Source organism: Gorilla gorilla, chromosome 4 (assembly GCF_029281585.2).
Source record: "Gorilla gorilla gorilla isolate KB3781 chromosome 4, NHGRI_mGorGor1-v2.1_pri, whole genome shotgun sequence".
Taxonomy (NCBI): Eukaryota; Metazoa; Chordata; class Mammalia; order Primates; family Hominidae; genus Gorilla; species Gorilla gorilla.
In genome coordinates, this window is record NC_073228.2 from 55676004 (window position 1) to 55697614 (window position 21611).

At 38.5% G+C, this 21611-nt stretch overlaps 1 protein-coding gene across 11 annotated transcripts in view; it reads left to right on the plus strand.

Annotated features, from left to right (window-relative positions):
* Positions 1–21611, plus strand: part of ACACA (acetyl-CoA carboxylase alpha) — a 324373-nt gene that overhangs the window by 171120 nt on the left and 131642 nt on the right. For all 11 annotated transcript variants that reach the window (XM_031011317.3, XM_055388359.2, XM_031011323.3 and 8 more), the window contains 5 exons: positions 2491–2615; positions 11129–11242; positions 12475–12588; positions 13986–14075; positions 15746–15864. In XM_031011317.3, coding sequence (XP_030867177.3) covers positions 2491–2615; positions 11129–11242; positions 12475–12588; positions 13986–14075; positions 15746–15864 — 562 coding nt within the window. The remainder of the gene's footprint in view (positions 1–2490; positions 2616–11128; positions 11243–12474; positions 12589–13985; positions 14076–15745; positions 15865–21611) is intronic.

A 21611-nucleotide genomic window follows, 5' to 3' on the forward strand; every position in this document is an offset into this window, starting at 1 on the left:
ACACAAAGATGATCAATCCCATTTGTAATTAGAGGCATATAAACCAAAACCACAATGAGAGTGGCAAAAATTTAAAAGTCACATCATCATCTTCATTGCTTCTGTACATGGAAGTACAAATTGGTATACCACTTTGGTAACAGTTGGTCAGTACCTAATAAAGTTGAACTTATTTGTATTCTTTAACCTAGTAATTTTACTCCTAGAAAATATACTTTAGAGAAACTATTACACATGTTTACTAGGAGACATATACAGGAGTATTTGTGACAGCACTGTTCATAATCTTAAAAAAGACAAGAAACAATCTAAATATACATAGGTAGAGTGGATCATTGAAGTCTGGTATATTCCTACCATGGATTACTATGCAGCAGTGAAAATGGATGCACCAAGGCATACACTGAACAAAAGGATGAATCTCAAAAATACAATGTTAAGGAAAAGAAATGGTACAATGATTCCATTTTTTTTCAGGTTCAAAAACCAGGAAAATTAAGCTATACATACATTGGTGATAAAAGTTAAGAAAAACAAAAGAATAATTAACATAAAATTCAGCTTAGTAGTTGTTTCTGAGGAGGGGTACGCAGGGGTCTTCAAAGATACTAGAGATGTTCTATTAAAATTTAATGGCTTTAAAATAACACATGGGTGTTTATTTCAACTGATACCATATATTCTATATATTCTTCTGTATATATATTTCATAATTAAACTGTTTTGTTTTGTTTTTTGTTTGGTGTGTGTTGTTCTTTTTTTTTTGAGATGAAGTCTCACTCTGACACCCAAGCTGGAGTGCAGTGGTGCAATCTCTGCTCACTGCAACTTCTGCCTCCTGGGTTCAAGCAATTCTTCTGCCTCAGCCTCCTTTGTAGCTGGGATTATAGGTGTGTACCACCATGCCTGGCTAATTTTTGTATTTTTAGTAGAGATGGGGTTTCACCCTGTTGGCCAGCCTGGTCTCAAACGTCTGACCTCAAGTGATCCACCCGCCTTGGCTTCCCAAAGTGCTGGGATTACAAGGGTGAGCCACCGCGCCCAGCCAATTAAATGTTTTTAAAAAAGAGTGTCTTGGTATGCAGGATCTTCAAAGTAAAAAAAAAAAAAACAAGAAAGTATCATTGCTTTCTTTCTGTTAATGTCTCCCCTCACCCCGGGTAAATGTGTTCTTTTTATTTCCCCTGGTCCTATTGCCAAAGTTTATTTGTGTTGTCGCTTCAAAGCTAAGTCTTGGTAGAGAAAAATATTAATACAGAACAGCTAATTTTTAAACAGCTTCCCTTTTGGTCTAAATGTGTCTTTTATGAAATTGGCAGCTCTCTCGATACTGTAGTCCATTGTTTTTCAAATATAATTTTATTTGGAAAAAAATTGCTTATGTCAATCTCTAATATTTAGAATAATTAAAAGCCTGGTTACACTGGTCCAGTGTACTCAGTGTTCTAGGAAACCATGATAATGCAGTTTGAACGTCACTATTCTGGTTTGTAACTTAACGTGGAATCTGAACTGAGGTGATAATCCTTTACTGTTTTCATGATTTCATAAAATTCTGACCCTTGAGAATATTCAAACACTAATTCCTCTTTACTTGGAAATTTAATTCTGAGGTAAGCTGTTTTCTAAAGAACTGAATATTACTTATATCCCATGGCAGATATCACTACAGTGTACCAGAGGCTTATGCTTCTGTTGTAAAACATAGCTTTTCTACTCAGAACTAACCTGCCCCTGGTGGCCTTAGGGAAGGCAAGTGAAAATATGCATAACTTTAGTCTCCCTACAGACCTTTTGACTTAATGCAAGGTTCTCCTTGATCTGTACCTTGGGTTGGATTTGGTGTTCCTAGGCATTGCTTAGCTGTTTCAAGGACTAACAGAAGAAAATGTTGATTCCAGGGGTAGCAGTCACACTTCTCATGGATATTGCTAAGTTTGGTGTGGTTTTATTTTTTGAGCTAAAACTGTTCCTACTGATTAGGGTCAACTATTTTCTGCAAGTCAAACATGGAATCAGAATCTCAAGCTCTGGGGGAGACCTTAAAGATCATCAAGTTTAATGATATTTACATTTCTTTTTAAACAGAAATTTCTCGTCTAAAGAAATCATGAGAGAGTTTAGAGTAAGACTGGGGTTTGAGTTATTCCCAATCTTTCAATCTTTAAGGTACACCTACCTCCCCAGTTTTTAAAAAATTTAATGAAATTGAGGCCCAGAGAGGTAAAATGATTTGCCCAGGAACACACAGTAAATTGCTAATAGAACTAGGCCTTGAACCCAGATCTTATATCCAAATTGCCTGACTCCTAGTCCAGTGTTCCTTTTACTAAATCACATTGCCAGTTTCTGTACAAATCCATCCAAGAAAATCCTTATGATGTTTCTTCTCACTGCTCGTCTCATAAATTATAGACAGTACAAAACAAATAGCATGTAAATGTGAACATTTATACATGGGTGAGAACCAGTTCTTTTCATGGTGTGCAGGTCACTATGACAAATGTGTATTCGCCCTCCGGGAAGAGAATAAAAGTGACATGAACACTGTACTGAACTACATCTTCTCTCACGCTCAAGTCACCAAGAAGAATCTTCTGGTCACAATGCTTATTGTGAGTACCATTTTTCAGAACTTGTAAAGACCATCAATGATATGCAAAAAGTATTTTTTTCCTTTTGATGGCTATGGCCAGAGAAAAAAACTACTGCCTTTTATAATTATGGGATGAATGGGGCTTGAGCTGTGGATTAACAGTTTCTCACATCTACCTTTGTCCTTGGTCTGAAGGAACCTGCTTTAGTGAGAAAATGACTCTTCTGGCCATTATGCATATACTCATTCACAGGAACTTATACCTCCTAACTCTGTTTAGAAATGCCCCGTGCTTCACCACTCCTGTGGTCATCATGACAGCAGCTTTAAAATTTCATCTTATTTAGCCAATATATTCTAATTTTAACTCTTGTTCCATAGATACAAGCAATGGCTCTCATGTCAAACTTGAAAAAAAATAAATAGAAATCCAGCACTCCCCCTCTCTGACCAGAGAAATTTAAATGTATTCTGCATCTTCATTGGTCCCTTTTTATTTACACTGAAAATCTAAGCTCGGATTATTGTATTGGTAGTAAATGTATGATTTTTTCCCCTATAACTTAGTAAAATAAGAATTAGTAGGAAGTAGGAATAGGGAGTGAGCCTGGTAAGTTTGATGAGAGCTAATGTGCATTCGGCCAGTGGGTGGAATTTTTGTGGGCTGAAGGATTTTTAAAGAGGACTTGCAAGTCCTTCACTCCTAGCTCATTCTGGTTGAGTTAGTTGTAGGAATTAGTACAATAGGACTACTCCTAGAGTCCCTCACCCCATGGTCCTGAGCATTTGCCTTGCTGCTGCATGCCTGTCTTTTTGGGGACTGTAGTGCCTTTTCACTCCTAGAGTTTTCGTTTTGTCTCTTTGTGGAATTGGGATTCTTGGTAAGTTAATTACATCATTTTTTCATGGAGGAAAAAAACATACATCTTCATAGCTATTTTTTATTTCTTCAGAATGAAGGGAAACTATCTACCATACACCTCTGATTAACAAGAGTGCCAGTCATTCAGTTATATGCCTAGCTGGTTAACTCTAAAGCATATCACATTTTTTAGAATAGCCACTTTAAAAAATATGTAATTATAGGGAGAGTTCATTGCCTTTGCTACCCTAGAATAGCTAGATGGTGGGGAAACGAGAAAGATGCAGTTGAGAGGGAAAAATAAATGTATCAGTACAATGTAATACTTCAACTTCCCCCAAGTGACAGGTTTCAGCTAAGAAATGATACAATCTATGGCAACTTGCTAATTTTTTTTGTCAGTCAAAAGAAGGAAGAAAGACTATTTAGATTTTTTTTTTAAATTTAATGAAAGGATTGTTAAATCTCATTTGGATAAAGCCAAGACTTTCTGTCAGAAAAGGGTAATGATGAGGAGGGTAGGAGAATCTGTCAGTTTGGACCTAGAATGGGGTGGAATTTGCCTTTATAGGAAGCTAATTATGGTGAGTTTTTCTTTTTATTGTGATTACGTTTTTAAGAACTTAACAGTTTTCTGCACTAAAAATAGACCAAAGCCTAGAATCCTTGGAGCAGCGGAAGAGTAATGATTGTCCAAGACTGTCGCTGGGTTTCTTAAATTCTAATTTGTAAGATATAGGGGCTCAGCTCGCTCCTTTTGCGGAGTGATTGTAAGTAACGCTTGCCTTAAGAATCTCATTATTGGAACACGGAGCCATATTTCCTCTGAGAATTCTGCAGTAGCTTTGAGCCAGGGCTGTTCATTTCTCAAGTAATCACGCTGGTGTGATGGAGAGAGAAAATGGCAGCTGTTCGGAGCTCAGGCCTTCAATTTTCTTCAGAGTCCAGTCACTCAAGTGTGTAATTACACGGGGGGTGCTGCAGAGGCGTTGGGCCCTGTCAGAGAACTGGTTTGAGGCTTTGCTTTCTGCTTTTGCCAGTCAGGACAGGCAGAAGCCAATGGGACTCTGACTTTCCACACTGTTCTTTTTTTCTCCCACCTTGTCATCCTGATTACTTCTTACCTGCATGGATAGTACCCAGACTTTCTTTCCAACAGGCTGAGCTCTTTAGAGAAAAGAGCTGTTTCAGAGTTTGAGTTTGGGTGAATAGGATGGAGGAGGAGGAGGACAAGGGGGATGGGAAGAGGAGGAGGAGGAGGAGGAGGAGGATAAGGACAGTTGAACATGTGAACCAGGAAGCCAGATTTGTCCTTTTCTTTATCTTGGTGTCATTACATTTTTCTTTAAAAAAAAACAAAAACAAAATGAGACCCAGTAAACATAAGCGGATCTCTAAGCTTTCATGTCATTAATTTCTTTTCAAATATCAGTTGTTTTCATTTCGTCTTAGAGATTTGGAAATCAAGAAGTTAATGATATGATCAAGCTCAGGGCCAGCTAGCAGTGACTTATGGAACATGGGTAAAAGCTCAAGACGGTGCTCTTTTCTGATCTGATGTTACTGAATGCCAGACATGTCTTCCTCTTTTCCTCTTTGACAACGCTTAGCTGCTCCCCCTTCCTTCTTCCTCTCCCTCCTCCTCTCCCACATCTGCATTAATGGTAGTAGCTGGTAAGAGCCATTTTGGTTGTTTGGATTATTCTTTCCTCGGATCTTAGTATCTTTTACAGATGTCACCTGCACATGGTAGCACTTCGACTCCCCCAGCTTGTGTTCTCTGCTGGTTCCCCTTTCTTTGCATATCTTGGCTTCTTGATTGATGGTTATGTGCCCAGTATTCCATTCTCTGCTTTCTAGAAGTAGGAATGTTGATAGTATGCTTTGCTGAGCTAGATGATGATTTCTGGGGCTTTTGAACCTACAGGGAGGGAGGTATCAAGAAAATCAGGCTTCCGTGAGTCAATGTCATGGGATATGCGTTGCTCTAGTAAAGAGGTACCTTCATCCTCTCCAGGTGTTAGCATAACTTGCCCAGTGGTAACTTGCCTCATGGACTCTCAAGCAGATTTCTGGTAATCTTTCACTCTGTCTGGAAAGCAAAGTATCAGGTAAAAGGCTAAAGTCCTATCAGGTTTCCTCCATTTAAAGGGACATTGTAACACAATTTAACACAAAGTCTGGAAGACCAGTAGTACATTTATTTTTTGAAAGCTCTTCTTATTTCTTAAATTTAACTTTATAGGAAAAAGCTTAGAACTCAGAACATTGTTTATGTTTGCTTAGAGATATTTAAGGAACTCTTTAATCTTTAGCCAGATTAAGCTAATTGGTACAAATACAAAGTATCAACATCTTCATAGCTGTCTAGATGGCAGTGTACATATCTTCTAGCCACCTTGATGGTAAGTAGTCTTCCCCTCACTACTTGTAACTTATTTTTGATACGGTCCACATGAACATGCTATAAACCATGCTTCTGTATGAGTAATGCCATGCCTATGAACCCCTGATTTGGTTTAGATGGGGAGAATTTATGATGCTGATCAGCACCTTTCCTTCCTCCACTTAACCTGACTGCAAATAATTTTGTCCAATATGTAAATAAAGAAGAAAAGTCTTTCTCAGTGATTCCACATTCACTGAATAAGGGTGATATTAACAATTGTTAAACTTACCCTATGACATTTTTTGGGATATCAAAAAGTGCAGATATGACTAGAAGAAGCTACCAGTTCATTGCTGATCCTGGGTTTAGTGCCTACCCGGCTGAATAATAGTTAATGTCTTGAGGGCATTACACATAAGGTCACATTCTTTTCGTTTTGAATTGCCTTCTAAGATCAAGTTGGACTATGTTGGTTTCTTCTGTCAGTCAACTGTGTAACTTTGGCTATGCTTTTTTTTTTTTTTTAAATTAAAGATGTGGTCTCACTGTGTTGCCTGGGCTGCTGTCAAACTTCTGTGCTCAAACGGTCTCGGCATCCCATCTTGGCCTCCCAAAATGCTGGGACTACAGGCATGAGCGACTGTGCCCAGCCTTGGCTATGGGTTTAACGTTTTATCATGTTTGTTGTATTTCTGCAAATTCGAACTATTTCCTATAGTTAGCTACCATCTAGGTCAAAAGTAAAAGCAAGAAATAACTGTTTTGTACCAGTATGGCTGAATAATAATTTTCACTTCGTTTTATGACTCTGGACAGTTGGAACAGACCTTTGGTTGGTGGATTGGGATGCTAGATTTTTGCAAGTGACCTGTAATCCCAAAATCAGCAGGTTGGCTCTTTAAACAAACTTTTTTATGTTGACTAAACACATCTGCTGACCTAGACACCATCTAAAGGTATCCTTACAAAATGTTCACCAGGATTAGATGGTGATGTTTGTTTGTCCAGTTGCCCAAAAGAAGCCTGTCTCTAGGACAGAGGGTAATAAACTTCCTGTTGGATGTTAGTTGGCATCTTAAGATGGGTGGTTCTGAAAAACCCTGGTGTTTTCTTGCAGAACCTGAATGCTGTGTCTAGGTCAGGGACAAGACAGGGTTGAGGAAGTTATTCTATACATAATTTTCTGTTGCCAATTTTTTTCTAAGTATTAATGATGTCAGTGGAGAAAATATTTGAATGGAAAACTTCCAAGTCAGAATAGACTAATGAAAATAGTGGTTAATTCATACTGTTTGATAATTACTTCACATTTATTTATTTATTTATTTATTTATTTATTTATTTTTTGAGATGGAGTTTCGCTCTTATTGCCCAGGCTGGAGTGCGATGGCGCGATCTTGGCTCACCACAACCTCTGCCTCCTGGGTTCAAGTGATTCTCCTGCCTCAGCCTCCTGAGTAGCTGGGATAACAGGCATGCACCACTGCACCCAGTTAATTTTGTATTTTTAGTAGAGACGGGGTTTCTCCATGTTGGTCAGGCTGGTCTCGAACGCCTGACCTCAGGTGATCCGCCCACCTTGGCCTCCCAAAATGCTGGGATTACAGGTGTGAGCCACCGCACCCGGCCTTATTTATTTATTTTAATTTAATTTTATTTTATTTTATTTTGAGACGGAATTTCACTCTTGTTGCCCAGGCTGGAGTGCAACGACACAATCTCAGCTCACTGCAACCTCCACCTCCTGGGCAATTCTCTGGCCTCAGCCTCCCAAGTAGCTGGGATTACAGGCATGTGCCACCACGCCCGGCTAATTTTTTTGTATTTAGTAGAAATAGGGTTTCATCATGTTGGTCAGGCTGGTCTCGAACTGACCTCAGGTAATCCGCCCGCCTCAGCCTCCCAAAGTGCTGGGATTACAGGCGTGAGCCACCACGCCTGGCCCACATTTATTTTTTCTAATCTCCATAGTTCACTTTTCTTACACATACTGTTGTTTTTCCTGAAGCCCTTTTTTACTGCCTTTCTCTCATAATGGAAAGATAAAATAAAAAAGTGGTTTTTAAAAAAAGTGGTTTTACGTGTTTTGCTTTGTTTTGTATTTTAAGTTAGAGCATGATCTGTAACTGCCAGGCGCAGTGGCTCACACCTGTAATCCCAGCACTTTGGGAGGCCGAGGCGGGTGGATCACAAGGTCAGGAGATCGAGACCATCCTGGTTAACACAATGAAACCCCATCTCTACTAAAAATACAAAAAATTAGCCGGGCATGGTGGCAGGCGCCTGTAGTCCCAGGTACTCGGGAGGCTGAGGCAGGAGAATGGCGTGAACCCAGGAGGCGGAGCTTGCAGTGAGCCAAGATTGCGCCACTGCACTCCAGCCTGCGGAACAGAGAGAGACTCCATCTTAAAAACAAAACAAAACAAAACATGATCTGTAACTATGCAAGAGGATAACTCCATTTTTAAAAATTTTAGTTTCATCTGTAAAGGTAAACCTATATTTCTTTTAAAGGGAATGCATTCCATATCAAATCTGATACAGGTTGCGGAGGTGATTAGTGTGCTTTTTTTTTTTCTTTTTCTTTTTTTTTTTTTTTTTTTTTGAGACGGAGTCTCGCTCTGTCGCCCAGGCTGGAGTGCAGTGGCCCGATCTCGGCTCACTGCAAGCTCCGCCTCCCAGGTTCACGCCATTCTCCTGCCTCAGCCTCCTGAGTAGCTGGGACTACAGGCGCCCGCCACCACGGCCGGCTAATTTTTCGTATTTTTAGTAGAGACGGGGTTTCAACCGTGTTCTCCAGGATGGTCTCGATCTCCTGACCTCGTGATCCGCCCTCCTCGGCCTCCCAAAGTGCTAGGATTACAGGCGTGAGCCACCGCGCCCGGCCCTAGTGCTCTTATTTTGTCATGTTGGCTTTTGTTTTTAATGTTGAGACTTTAGTCTGGCTTTGTACAGAGGAGTCGAGTTGTGGCATTACCCAGTACACTTCTTATGTTTTTAGGCATTTTGGTGGGTCATTCCAATGCTTTTAGTAAGTACTTCGGAAAGGAGTATGTTTGCTCTATTAAGAACATTAGGAAAGGGACTTAGGTAGGAAAAAATTATGTTGGTTTCCCTACCTACTGTTATCTATCAATTCTTTCCTTCTGTCTTTCTATGGTCCTGTTTCTGGTAGTTTTACATATTCCTTTGAAATTCTGTTTTGCTCATTAGTTCTCAGCAAAAGGTGAGACTTACTTGCATTTCCTTTCTCCTGTTTGCTTTTATGCCTAGGATAGGTAGAACAGATTCTCTAATCTGTGCTACCTGTTCAATAGAACCTCTGGGTTTATCTTCACTTTAATAGCAGCTTTTATTTTTCTCACTCAGATGAGTGAATTATCTGGGTGAAATGGGTGAAAACAGTACTTGCACTTCCTTAATTATAAATCCCATCATATGTTTTATGACTCTGGACAGTCAGAGCAGACCTCTGGTTGGTGGATTAGGGAACCAGAATCTCATTATATCATTTTCTTAAAAAAAAAAAAAACGGTTTGAGAAACCTTCCCAGCATAATGGCATTGAGTATTTCAAAAGTATTTACCTTGTGATGTGGAAGGTAGGGGTTTTGGAAAAAGCATGTCTTTTATTTATACTGCATTTATTTATACTTCTGTGATAAAGGTCTATAAAGAGTATCCCTGAGATGGGGAAGGTTAAGTATGAAATAGAAATTCTTCAAGAAAAGGGCTGATAATCAAAGTGGGGAGATTAACATGCAGCAACAAGCAGGCCCTTTGGGTCTTCTTTCATGTCCCATTGGTAGTAGGGGGAGAATAAATATTTATTAAAATACAAAGGCAATTCTTTAAAAAAAAATTTTTTTTTTTTTGAGACAGAGTCTCGCTCTGTTGCCCAGGCTGGGGTGCAGTGGCACGATCTCGGCTCACTGCAAGGTCCACCTCCCGGGTTCACGCCATTCTCCTGCCTCAGCCTCCTGAGTAGCTGGGACTACAGGCGCCCGCCACCACGGCCGGCTAATTTTTTGTATTTTTAGTAGAGACGCGGTTTCACCGTGTTAGCCAGGATGGTCTCGACCTCGTGATCCGCACGCCTCGGCCTCCCAAAGTGCTGAGATTACAGGCGTGAGCCACAGCGCCTGGCCTAAAAATTTTTTGTTTTATTTATTTTTATTTTTTATTTTTAGAGATGGGGTCTCACCATGTTGCCTAGGCTGGTCTTGAACTCCTGGGCTCAAGCAGTCCTCCTGTCTTGACCTCCCAAAATGCTGGGATTACAGGTGTGAGCCACCCTGCCCAGCCAAGGCAATTATTTAAAACTCCAAGTAGAGGTAGTGATATCTAAATGGATATATTTTATATGGTGTGGTGTTAATAATTACTACTACCAGTAGCTCTGTAAAGTTCAAAAAGGACAGACATTTATAAAAACTGCATTTACATTTTTTTCAGCTTAGATGGAAATTGCATGGATAATGGATGAATTTAGGGAATAAACTGATATTCCACTGGACTCCAGTAAGGATATTTCTTTCAGAATATGATTGGGATTATTTTCTTAACATTTTTTACTTCTTAGAAGAGGAAGGACCCAATACTGAATAAACCATGGATTCTATAGTAGGAGCCTGTTTTTTTCCTCTAATTCAGCTAAGGATTCACATGTTTAAGTATCATGGAATGATTCTTGGTACAGGAAGAAGAGAAATGATTTGGGATGCAGAATTGCCAGCATATGAGATGGTGTTTTAGTTAGTGTGTGTTTATAAATAAATAATTTATTCTTGTGTTTCTGTTTTGCATCCTCCTGGGTTGCTGAAAATTTGGTTTATGAGATGAAAACCACTGGGGTGGTTCTTTTTGCCTTATATCTACCTTCTTTCCAAAAGTGGGAGGGGAAACAGGAAGGCCTTTAGTCCCTGTTATTTAAAACTTTCTCTTACAACTTTGAGACATATCTATTATTTCTTACTCAGAATCCCCTTGGCCCCTTTTAGTGGTCTCTAATGATTCCTTCTGCGTGTTAAAAGTATAGTGTTGATTTATAAGGAAATACATTAGGAATTTTGAATGAGGGATTTGGGCTGCCTCTCCTTAGCCAAACTTCCTCTGGGATCTTCTTTACCACATTGTTTAGGGTAAAAATAATAGGAAGTTTGCATTTTCTTATTAATCCAGCTGGGTTTACTTTGTTTTCATTCCTTTTCTCTATTTTAAAATCCTATCCACCTGTTCTTTTTAATGTGACTATCTATGTTCTTTTTTACATTAACAATTAGGATCAGTTGTGTGGCCGGGACCCTACTCTCACTGATGAGCTGCTGAATATTCTCACAGAGCTAACTCAACTCAGTAAGACCACCAATGCCAAAGTAGCACTTCGAGCACGCCAGGTAAGGACATTTGTTGGTTTTCTTAGAGGAGGGATGGCTTTCATAGATCAGGCAGTCCTAGACACAATTAACTTTTGCTTAATCACTTTACAAAGAACATGTTATTTTCTATATATGTGTCACGTTTTCCTCAGAACAAATGTTTTCATGTGGTATGTTTTTTAAAGAGAATGGAAAAGATTAATGCTGCGTCTCTTTAAAATAGAAGCCCTTTCCCCATTAAAAAATCCTGGTATCATTCCCTTCCCTCCCTAGTAGCCCTGTGGTAGTAAACCAGGGTCAGGTGGAGGACAGGACACTCAGGGAAGAAAATAGACTCAATATTTCTTACTTCCCAAAGGGAGCTTAGAAGCAGATGAAAACTAGCAAGTGTACAGGAAATAATCAAGTGTGGAAAGCAGAAAGATAATGAAATGAATTTTAGGCGGTAGCAATCAGAACAACCCCAGAGAAGTCCAGTTAGTTTCACCCTGCAGTCTTCATTTCCATTCCAAAAGGTTTCAGCAGGGAAGCCAAAAGTTGGCACTCCCTTTGTGTTTCAGTGCACGGGCATTGACAAGGAAGCAGCATTTGAAGCTGTTCAGTGACCTTCTGCTTTCTTTACAATTGTATCCATGTCACTGAACTACTCAAAGCTATTGAACCTCTCAGTGACTTGCTGAGGGTATTCAGATCCTACCGTGTCACTGTTTGTTTGTTTGTGACACTGCTTTCACTCTCTCTGCCCCTCACACACACTGGTGTTACTTCCTGATGCGTTCTCCTTGGTGCTGAGTACCTGGGGCTGTCAAAGCAGCTTTCCCTAGTCTTTCTTTCTACTTCAGAGTTGTAAAAGGCTAGCTCTGCTGCATCTACCTTTCCCATAGCTGCTCCCTGCCAGACCTGATTCCCAATTAACAGCTAGTCATGCAGTCCCTAGGACCAGCAGCTTTGCAATGGTAAATCACATACACTGATGGAACTTGATCGAAGCTGTTTTCTCTCCCTTCCCCCTGCCCACCATGGGAAATTGGCCACAATGCAAATCATGGTGAGAGTCAACTGAGATTCAGTATTTGGTGGCACTGGCTTTATGTTACAGGACCTAGAAGTTGTTTTACTTGGTCTCTGTTTTATCTGTGATGCCTGCACTTACAGATTTATATTTATTGCTTTTGTATCAGAGCTGCCTAATAGGAGTCTAGAATAATCACTCTGAGGAATGTGTGCCTCCTATTTTGTTCTCACTCTAGGTTCTTATTGCCTCCCATTTGCCATCATATGAGCTTCGCCATAACCAAGTAGAGTCTATCTTCCTATCAGCTATTGACATGTATGGACATCAATTTTGCATTGAGAACCTGCAGGTATATATATATATATATATATATATAAAACCCTTTCCTGCCTATCTGGACTCTTACCTCCTTTATTCTCAAGCATAGTTTAAGTAATTAATCAATTAATTAATTAATTTTGATTTTCCATATAATGGAGTTTCATATCTTGACTTTCTAAAATGATTTATACTTATGAATATTTTTTTCATACAAATGCTGTTAGAATTGTGGTTTAGCTTAAAAATCAAATAGGCCTGCCTTGATAGAAGTGTCCTATTGAAGTCTTTATCTTTGTACTTTACCTAGAAAGTATTTTAGGCCAGAATTAAATGACAAGGCTGGTTGATTTCTGATATATATATATATACACACACACATTTCTCTGATGATTTATGATATTTGAGTCAGATGTATACATAGGTAGTTGTTACTGTTCTGGAGACAAAGCTATTTAAGTACCATTTAATTTTAATTTTATGTTAATGCTTATTATTAAGCTTTATAAGAAGCCCGTTTTTAAGAGATTATTGTCTAATTTTACTACTAATCAGAAGGACCACCGCAATTATTTTTTAAACGTTATCTTCTCAGGAATGACTTTATATTTTTCTACCTGGAAACAAGGATACCATTGTTATATCTGGCCCAGGGGAATCTTTAGACTTTCTGTAACATTTCTTCCTGGGGAGTCTAGAGGGGAAAAAAAGGATGTTTTTTCTTATTTGGTTAATAGCTGAAATCTAGGGTTTCAACTGGAGTTCAAATCTAGGGTTTACCATAGTGGAGTATTGAGACAATATTTATTTTATTTAATTTTTCTGAGACAGAGTCTCACTCTGTTGCCCAGGCTGGAGTGCAGTGGCATAATCTCGGCTCACTGCAACCTCCACCTCCTGAGTTCAAGCGATTCTTGTGCCTTGGCCTCCAGAGTAGCTGGGATTACAGGCACTCACTACCACGCCCGGCTAATTTTTGTATTTTTAACAGAGACAGGGTTTCGCCATGTTGGCCAGGCTGGTCTCGAACTCGTGACCTCAAGTGATCTGCCTGCCTTGGCCTCCTAAAGTGCTGGGATTATAGGCGTGAGCCACCATGCCTGGTGAAGGCAATATTTAGAGAGTTCAGATAAATGTCAGAAAAGAATAACAGTCATAAACACTTATATTAGCATACAAATAATGCATTGTTAATTCAGTATTCCAAGAATTTTACATGTATTTACTCATATAATACAACAGTCCTATGAGGATAGGTATTTTATTTTCTCCATTTTGTAGCTCAGGAAGCTGAGGCACAGAGAGATTATGACATTCAGAGACAAAATTCTTAGGTTTCACTAAATGCTTCAAATGCCAAATAGTGTCCATTGAAATTGTCCTCCTTTTGATGTAAGGCTTAATTAAGCCTGTCTTTGTATCTTCTAGAAACTCATCCTATCAGAAACATCTATTTTTGATGTCCTACCAAACTTCTTCTATCACAGCAACCAAGTAGTGAGGATGGCAGCTCTGGAGGTAAGTATTTATGGTAATGGGACATGACCTTTTCCTTTGTTTCTAGCTGGTTTCTTCTGTCTATTTGGCTGCCATGTCAGTTCTAGTTCTCTGGCCTTAAGGTTGGTTCTTAAGGGTAGTTAGTCTCTTTTCCTCTGAAACAGTATGTGCTTACTCAGATACTTTACTCGAGTGTTTCATCTGAACTCATCACCAGCTTCTAGGTTCCAATCACAGGAAAATAGCTGCCAGCATTTTTCAGTAGTTTCTATTTTCCAGGTATTTGAATTCTCCCATTTCATAATGAGTTAGGATTCCTTGTAACACAAAAAGCGAAAATATATGGCTGATCAGAGCATGTGTCATCTTACCATTGTGTGATTTGGGCCAAATTAAAATTGATTTTAGTTATGTTTTGGATTGTCAGGCAGCTCTTATGAAATACTTCCTCAAAGGAAAGAAAGTAATAGCATTTAATGAACTGTGTTTTAGGTATTTTATCTTTCTCATTTAATCCTACAGTTACTTTAAGAAGTAAGAAGAAAGTGAGACTCTGAGAGGTTAAGTGATTTGTCCAAAATCACATAGATAATAAGTGGAAGAGTTTGCATTTGAACTCAGGCTAATCTGACTCCAAAGACTTCTGTTTCCGCTACAGCACACTACCTCATTAAGCACAAAAATTGCAGGCCCTGAATACCACTGTAAAGTTGCCAAATAGTTGTTTTTTGAAGATGGGGAAAAAGAGTGTTTTAGATGATTTTATGTAATGTAACATCACGGTAGTCTGTTGCCAGCTCTTTTGTGTTACTTTTTATTTGTACTCTGTGGTAGAGTGTAAATTATCCTACTCAGTAAATGCCAAAAGTTTTAAAACATTTAAGTGTTTTGTAGTGTTTTTATGTCATTTAATGAGAAGCTTCCTTATATACTTCCCATGCCATAGAATCTCAGGTAGCATTTTATGTGCATGGCAAATTTGCTGTGAAATGTGTGAGGTTGGACTGACAGTTTTTGCAGAGATGTAGCCTATTGCTGTTTCTTTTTTTAATTTTTATTTATTTTTATTTTATTTTATTGCTGTTCCTTTAACTCTTGAGTCAAGTTTATGTATTTGAGATATTATATGTCAAATTATGTCTTACTGCTTATGCCTTACTGCTTTTGATCAGGGTTTGCTGAAAACTGATTTTGAGCGGGTGGGGAAGTTGGGGAGGATGCAAAACAAAGACATGAGATAGTAAAAGAGTTGAACTGTATTGTGATTGCTTGTGTCTTCTATTTTCACTCTGTAAGTGGCTCAAAATCAGCACCTCTCATTTTTCTCACTGCTTAATCTTCTGTTGAAATGATCATGCTTAATAGATTAATAGTTGTAGTTCTATATGCTGTCTTTTGCTAAAGATTAAACCTTCTCCAGGGTTTAGGTTAGTGCAGAAGAAGGTTTACAGTGCACATAGGTGTCCAGCAGAGGCAGCCTAGTTTTGTTTTCATTAGTAGTCATGGTTATAGTATTAAGACTCCAGCTTTATTAATTAAAGCAAGATATGTACTTATACATAGGGCCTTGGGACTTCTCTCCCCACAGAGCACCTTCTGCCTCAGATACCTCATTTCAAGACTCTTTTTCTGGGCTATTTTCTTAATTTCTGTTTTTGAAATTTATTTACTGAGGGTTTCTTTTGAACCAGGTGTATGTTCGAAGGGCTTATATTGCCTATGAACTTAACAGCGTACAACACCGCCAGCTTAAGGACAACACCTGTGTGGTGGAATTCCAGTTCATGCTGCCCACATCTCATCCAAACAGGTGAGTTTGAGGTGGTATGTGCACCCGAGCCAGCCAGAGGTATAGCATGAGAATCAAGGGGAGTAATGTGTATGACAATTCCATGTTTTTTTAGTTAGAAATGTAGGGCAAAAAATGAACAGTATGAACCAAAAGAGAAGAGCCTTTTGGTGCCCACTTCTTTGATCTAAAGAGAAAAATTATGGTCTAAGTAAGATGAAAGTTTAGGATTACTCCATTCATTCTTGCTTGTATTATGTCACTGAGGAAATAGTTTCTTTCTTTTTTAAAAAATTAGAAAGAATTTACTAGCATTTTACTTGCTAGAACTTTGCCAGAAAAATCACTCTTTTTAACTATTTAAATCAGCAATTAGACCAAAAAAGTATTTTGGGTGGAATGCTTTTCTTTTCTATATGTTTGCTATGGGTTGAGGTTATATCTGAGCCAGTTTCATTATCTCCCTAAAACAGACAACCTGAATTTAGCAGTTGAAATTCAATCAGTTTTTTAAAATTACATTGCAGAACCAAACTTCTTAATCTCAAATAAATTACTGAATTAAGCCATGATAATTACATTATTTGTCCCTTCCTGTCTTTTAAAAAATAAAATGTACATATGGACGTTTTTGTTTCAGAATTGCTTTTGTTTTAAAATGAAAATACTTTATCTTATAGACTATCTTTTAAAAAGTATTCTAAGGCAATGAAAATCTAGGAATTCCACCCACACATAGGTTCATCCCCTCCTGCACTTTCATTCTTTTTAGTAATACCACAGGAAATATAAATACCACAGCCAATCTTAACCTGCCCCTCTCCATTTCTTCTTTATGGCCTTTGGTTCTTCACTTGGTATTACAAAGTACTGTGTCTTTGGGGAACCTTAGTTATAGACACCAGAAATGGTTTTGTTCTAAATTGCCACTTCACCCAAAGCAATAGAAACCCTTTCTGGAGACAAAGAAGTCTGTGCTGAGACTTTTGGCCACTGGATGCCACTGTTGATCCAGCAGAGGTCGGCAGATGAGCAGAGGCATCTTCAGAAAAAGTACCTCTCTTCTTTGTCTCAGAATATCCTTTCACTTCTCTACCTCAAAAATACCTTATGGCTGGCAGAGAAAAGCATATATCCTTGATTTAGCAAGCATCTCTCGGTACATTTTTGCCTCCATGGATTTCAGAATCTCATTTTCTAGAAACGAATGGTTGTCCTTCAGTGAGCGGCGAAGTTCTCATGGCACACATAGGCACAGCACTCAGTCTTCTTTCTTTTCCTGCATTCCTTGAATAATTGTAGAGAACTACACGCTATACTTAATGCTCTTTGTAATTCTCAGGGCAGTTCTCCTTTTCTTCCTGCTTTTTCCTGCTTCCCTTTGGGCAGTGATTTGTAGTCAGGCTGCAGGGCCGCTTCTGATTTCCTTCCCTCCTCATCACTCTCCTTGTCTTTCTTAATTGTTCTCCCTGTCCTACTTTTTTTTATTTGAGGATATGTCCAGTTTGGTGAGGGAATGTTGGCTGAAAAATGAGAGAAATTCTTCTTGACTGCTTTGTTAAGAAATCTTATTCACCTTTCTATGTCAAGAGTATGAATCTTGGTTAGTTCAATGTGGTTACAAAACTTATATGCCTGTCCCTCCCAACATCTGGACATGCCTGTGGATAAAGATCAGACTTGAACATAACAGTAATCCTGTAATCTCCCTGAGGTCTCCCTTGGTTGTCAGTGTAATTCTAAACCTGCTGGATTATTACTGTTATTGTCATCATTATTATTGGTATAACTGTGAAGGTGAAGATAATTGCAAAATAAAAAGGAAAAATAAAATCATCTTTGTGAAAACCAGAAAAATGTTAAAATTTCTTTAATTTTTTTTTGGATCTAAAGTTCTTTTGTTTAGGATCAAATGATCAGGTTTGATCATAAAATGATGTATTCAGTTTCAGAGTATAGCCTGTTCAGTTATTGCAGATTTACTACTTGAATTTAGTTTTATAAGATTATATACATAATATATATAATATATATGAAAAATATGTTTTTTATATATATAAAATATATTTTTCCCCCAAATGTTTTTGTTAAAATTTGGATTTATAACCTTATTGTGACACCAGCTGGTGTACTGCAATTGAATTCTGGCACTAGCCATCTGAAGTTAGATCAGATGCCACAGGCTAAGGGCTCAGTCCACCACCAAATTGTCCCTACTTCAGATGGGACCATAAGTGGGGTCCCCTGGCCACTTGCACTTCTGACCAACTGGCTACAAATTTGAGGGTCCCCTCAATTTTCTCAGTTTGATAATTCCCTCAGAACAACTCACAGAGTTCAAGCACTACAGTTTTATTGTCAGGATCAGGCAAAAGCATGAGACGCTTAGGGTGAAGCGTGGGATGTTCTTAGACACAGAGCTTCCCAGTTTGTTCCCTGTGGAATCAGAGTTTATCAACCCTCTCAGCACATCCATGTGTTCACCAACCAAGAAGCTCCATTGACCTTCAGTGTCCAGAGTATTTTAAAATCAGGGCTTCATTACGTAGGCATACTTGATTAAATCATAGCCTACATGATTAAACTCAATCTCCCCTCCCAGAGGTCTGGCTGGCTGAAAGCCCTCAACCTTCTAATCACACAATTGGTCTTTCTAGTGACCAGCTCCCCTCCTGAGTCATCTCATCTCTTAGCATAAACTCAGGTGTGATCCAAGGGGCTTATAAATAACAATGACACTCCTATTACTTGGGAAATTATAAGGATTTAGTCTCTCTTCCAGGAACCAGAGACAATGGCCAAAGTCTTTATTATACAATAGGCCTGCTCATCTTAAACAGAAATCTAAGCTCTTTTAGATTTAGCTAGTTTTGAGCCAAGTACTTTTCTTCTTTTTCTAACTCCAGTACTTTTTTTGTATGTTATTGTTTTGATCAAGCAGGCAAAAAGCATATTGTTTCTCATTCTACAGAAAGAAGTTACAGAGGGCTACCAATATTTGTTCCACTCTGTCCTGCAAGGCTCAGTTATGTCCACTAACCTCTAGATTAATGATTCTCAGAATTATCTGAGGGGTAATTTGAAAATACACATATTGGGGTCCTGACTTTCAAGACCCGATTCATTTTGGATGAGTCCAGGTGACCACTTTGAAAAGCTCCTCTGAACTCTGATGAACAGCTATAATTGACAGTTACTACTTCTAAACCAGTACTGTCAAATAGAAATATAATACAAGCTGCATGTTATTTAAAATTTTCTATTGGCCACATTTAAAAGTAAAAAGAAACAGATAAAATTAATTCAAATAACATCTTATTTAACCCATTATATCCAAAATACCATTTCAATATGTAATAACAATTGTTAATATTTTTTTCTTTTATTCATACTGTATCTTTGAAATTTAGCGTGTATTCTATACTTATAGCATATCTCAATATAAACTAGCCGTATTTCAAGTACTACCCTAGCCGCATGTGGCTAATGGCTGCTATATTAGACAGTTCAACTTAGACCAAAAATTAATTAGGACAGTCACACTGAGCCCTCTTTTTTTTTTTTTTTTGTTACTGGTAGTGCCCGTGGAGAGAGGAAAAATTATTATTCTTATGTTGCTTATTCTTAGTAGTTACAGGAATTATCCACACTTGATATTATAGATGTTACACTACAATATTTTATGCATGCTTTAAAAATCAGTGAGAATAAAGAAAAGGTATATGAATCATACATATTTTACTTATCAATATAAAACAGAATTTTATATTTTTCCCAATTGAGGTTAACAAACCAATTTTTTTTTTTTTCCCCTCCCATAGAGATGGGGTCTTGCCATGTTCCCAGGCTGGTCTCAAATAATTCTCCTGCTTCAGCCTCTCAAGTAGCTGGGACTACAGGCATGTGCCGCCATACCTAGTACAGACCAAAAATTATTGGGGGAGAAAACAGGTTGGTTTTTTTTTGTGTGGGTTTTTTTTTTTTTTTTTTTTTGAGATGGAGTCTCACTCTGTCGCCCAGGCTGGAGTGCAGTGGCGCGATCTGGGCTCACTGCAAGCTCTGCCTCCTGGGTTCAAGCGATTATCCTGCCTCAGCCTCCCGAGTAGCTGGGACTACAGGTGCCTGCCACGACGCCCGGCTAATTTTTTGTATTTTTAATAGAGACGGGGTTTCACCGTGTTAGCCAGGATGGTCTCGATCTCATTACCTCGTGATCCGTCTGCCTTGGCCTCCCAAAGTGCTGGGATTACAGGCATGAGCCACGATATTTTGTTTAACCAATTTTTTGTGTTTTCTTTCCTTGTACTTGGTCTTCACATTCCTAGCTAGGTGTTTTTGAAGTAGACAAAATTTGTCCAGCGCATCATTAGAAGTGTCTTAGTAAGCTGTAATATCAAAGCAAGACTGCAATCTCATTGTGTATGGAATTCCATTCCTGCAGCTTTTTTTTTTTTTGAGATAGAGTTTTGCTCTTGTTGCCCAGGCTGGAGTGCAGTGGTGCTATCTTGACTCAGCACAACCTCTGCCTTCCAGGTTCAAGCGATTCTCCTGCCTCAGCCTCCCGATTAGCTGGGATTACAGGCGTGCACCACCACACTCCACTAATTTTGATTTTTTAGTAAAGACGGGGTTTCTCCGTGTTGGTCAGTCTGGTCTCCAACACCCGAACTCAGGTGATCTACCTGCCTTGGCCTCCCAAAGTGCTGGGATTATGAGCGTGAGCCACTGCACCTGCCCTTGTTTTTGTTTTTTAACTCCTCTTACTATAATTCCCAGTCACGCAGTTTGTTTTTGACTGTGATTTAGCCTCCATAGGTTGGGGTGAAACATGGCACTCTGTCTGCAAACTGGCAGCAGAGTGTTTTTTTTTTTTTGTTTTTGTTTTTGTTGTTGTTTTTCAGGAAAATCCGTTAGTTGCTGTTGGGATTGAAGACCTGTATCTTACTTATTAGGACCTATTTTGATTTTTAGAGAAGTAGGCAAAATATATTGCAAATGACTAGGGGAGCCTCTGAAAAGGGAGAAGACACCTGTTTTTAGCACACTTGAACAGTTGCTTTGTAGTAACATATTTGGTACATTTTTGTTTTTGTTTTAATTCATCATAGGACTTTGCATTGTTTGACATGTTGTGGTTACTCTGTTTTTTGGTATAATTCGACTATTTTTAGAAAAAAAAACTCCAATAATTTTTTTAAAAAGCAGATTACTAAATAGTTTATTCCTAATCTGTGTGACTTCCTATTTCATCCTTCTTGCTAGGTGTGCATCAGTCGAGGTATATTATCTCCTTTTTGATCTTCTACCCAAGACTTCTAAATTTTTTTTCTGGGGACTGTAGTTCCAACTTATTTGGCATCTGTAGGTCTTATTCAGCAGAGGATCCAGTTATTAGAACTTTACTCAGGCAAGCTCCTGGTCTGGATTTACCCTTTACTTCTAAAATTTCCTTCACTTGAACAGCAGCTAAAGAGATTTTTCTGATTTAAGTATAGTTAGAAACATATATATATATATATATATACACACACACACACATGTGTGTATGTATATGTAACACGTGTATGTTGTGTGTGTGTGTGTGTGTGTGTGTGTGTGTTTCCTTTTTTACCTTCTTAGCATTAAAGGCTGTGTGATTCTTTTTGAGGGGAGGGGATTTTTTTTTTTTAAATGTGTCATTTTTTAACTGACTTGTGTTCTTGAAGGAGAAGTGACTATCTCAAGTTGTTTTCATGGTGCAGGAATATTCAGGGCAACTAGTCTATACT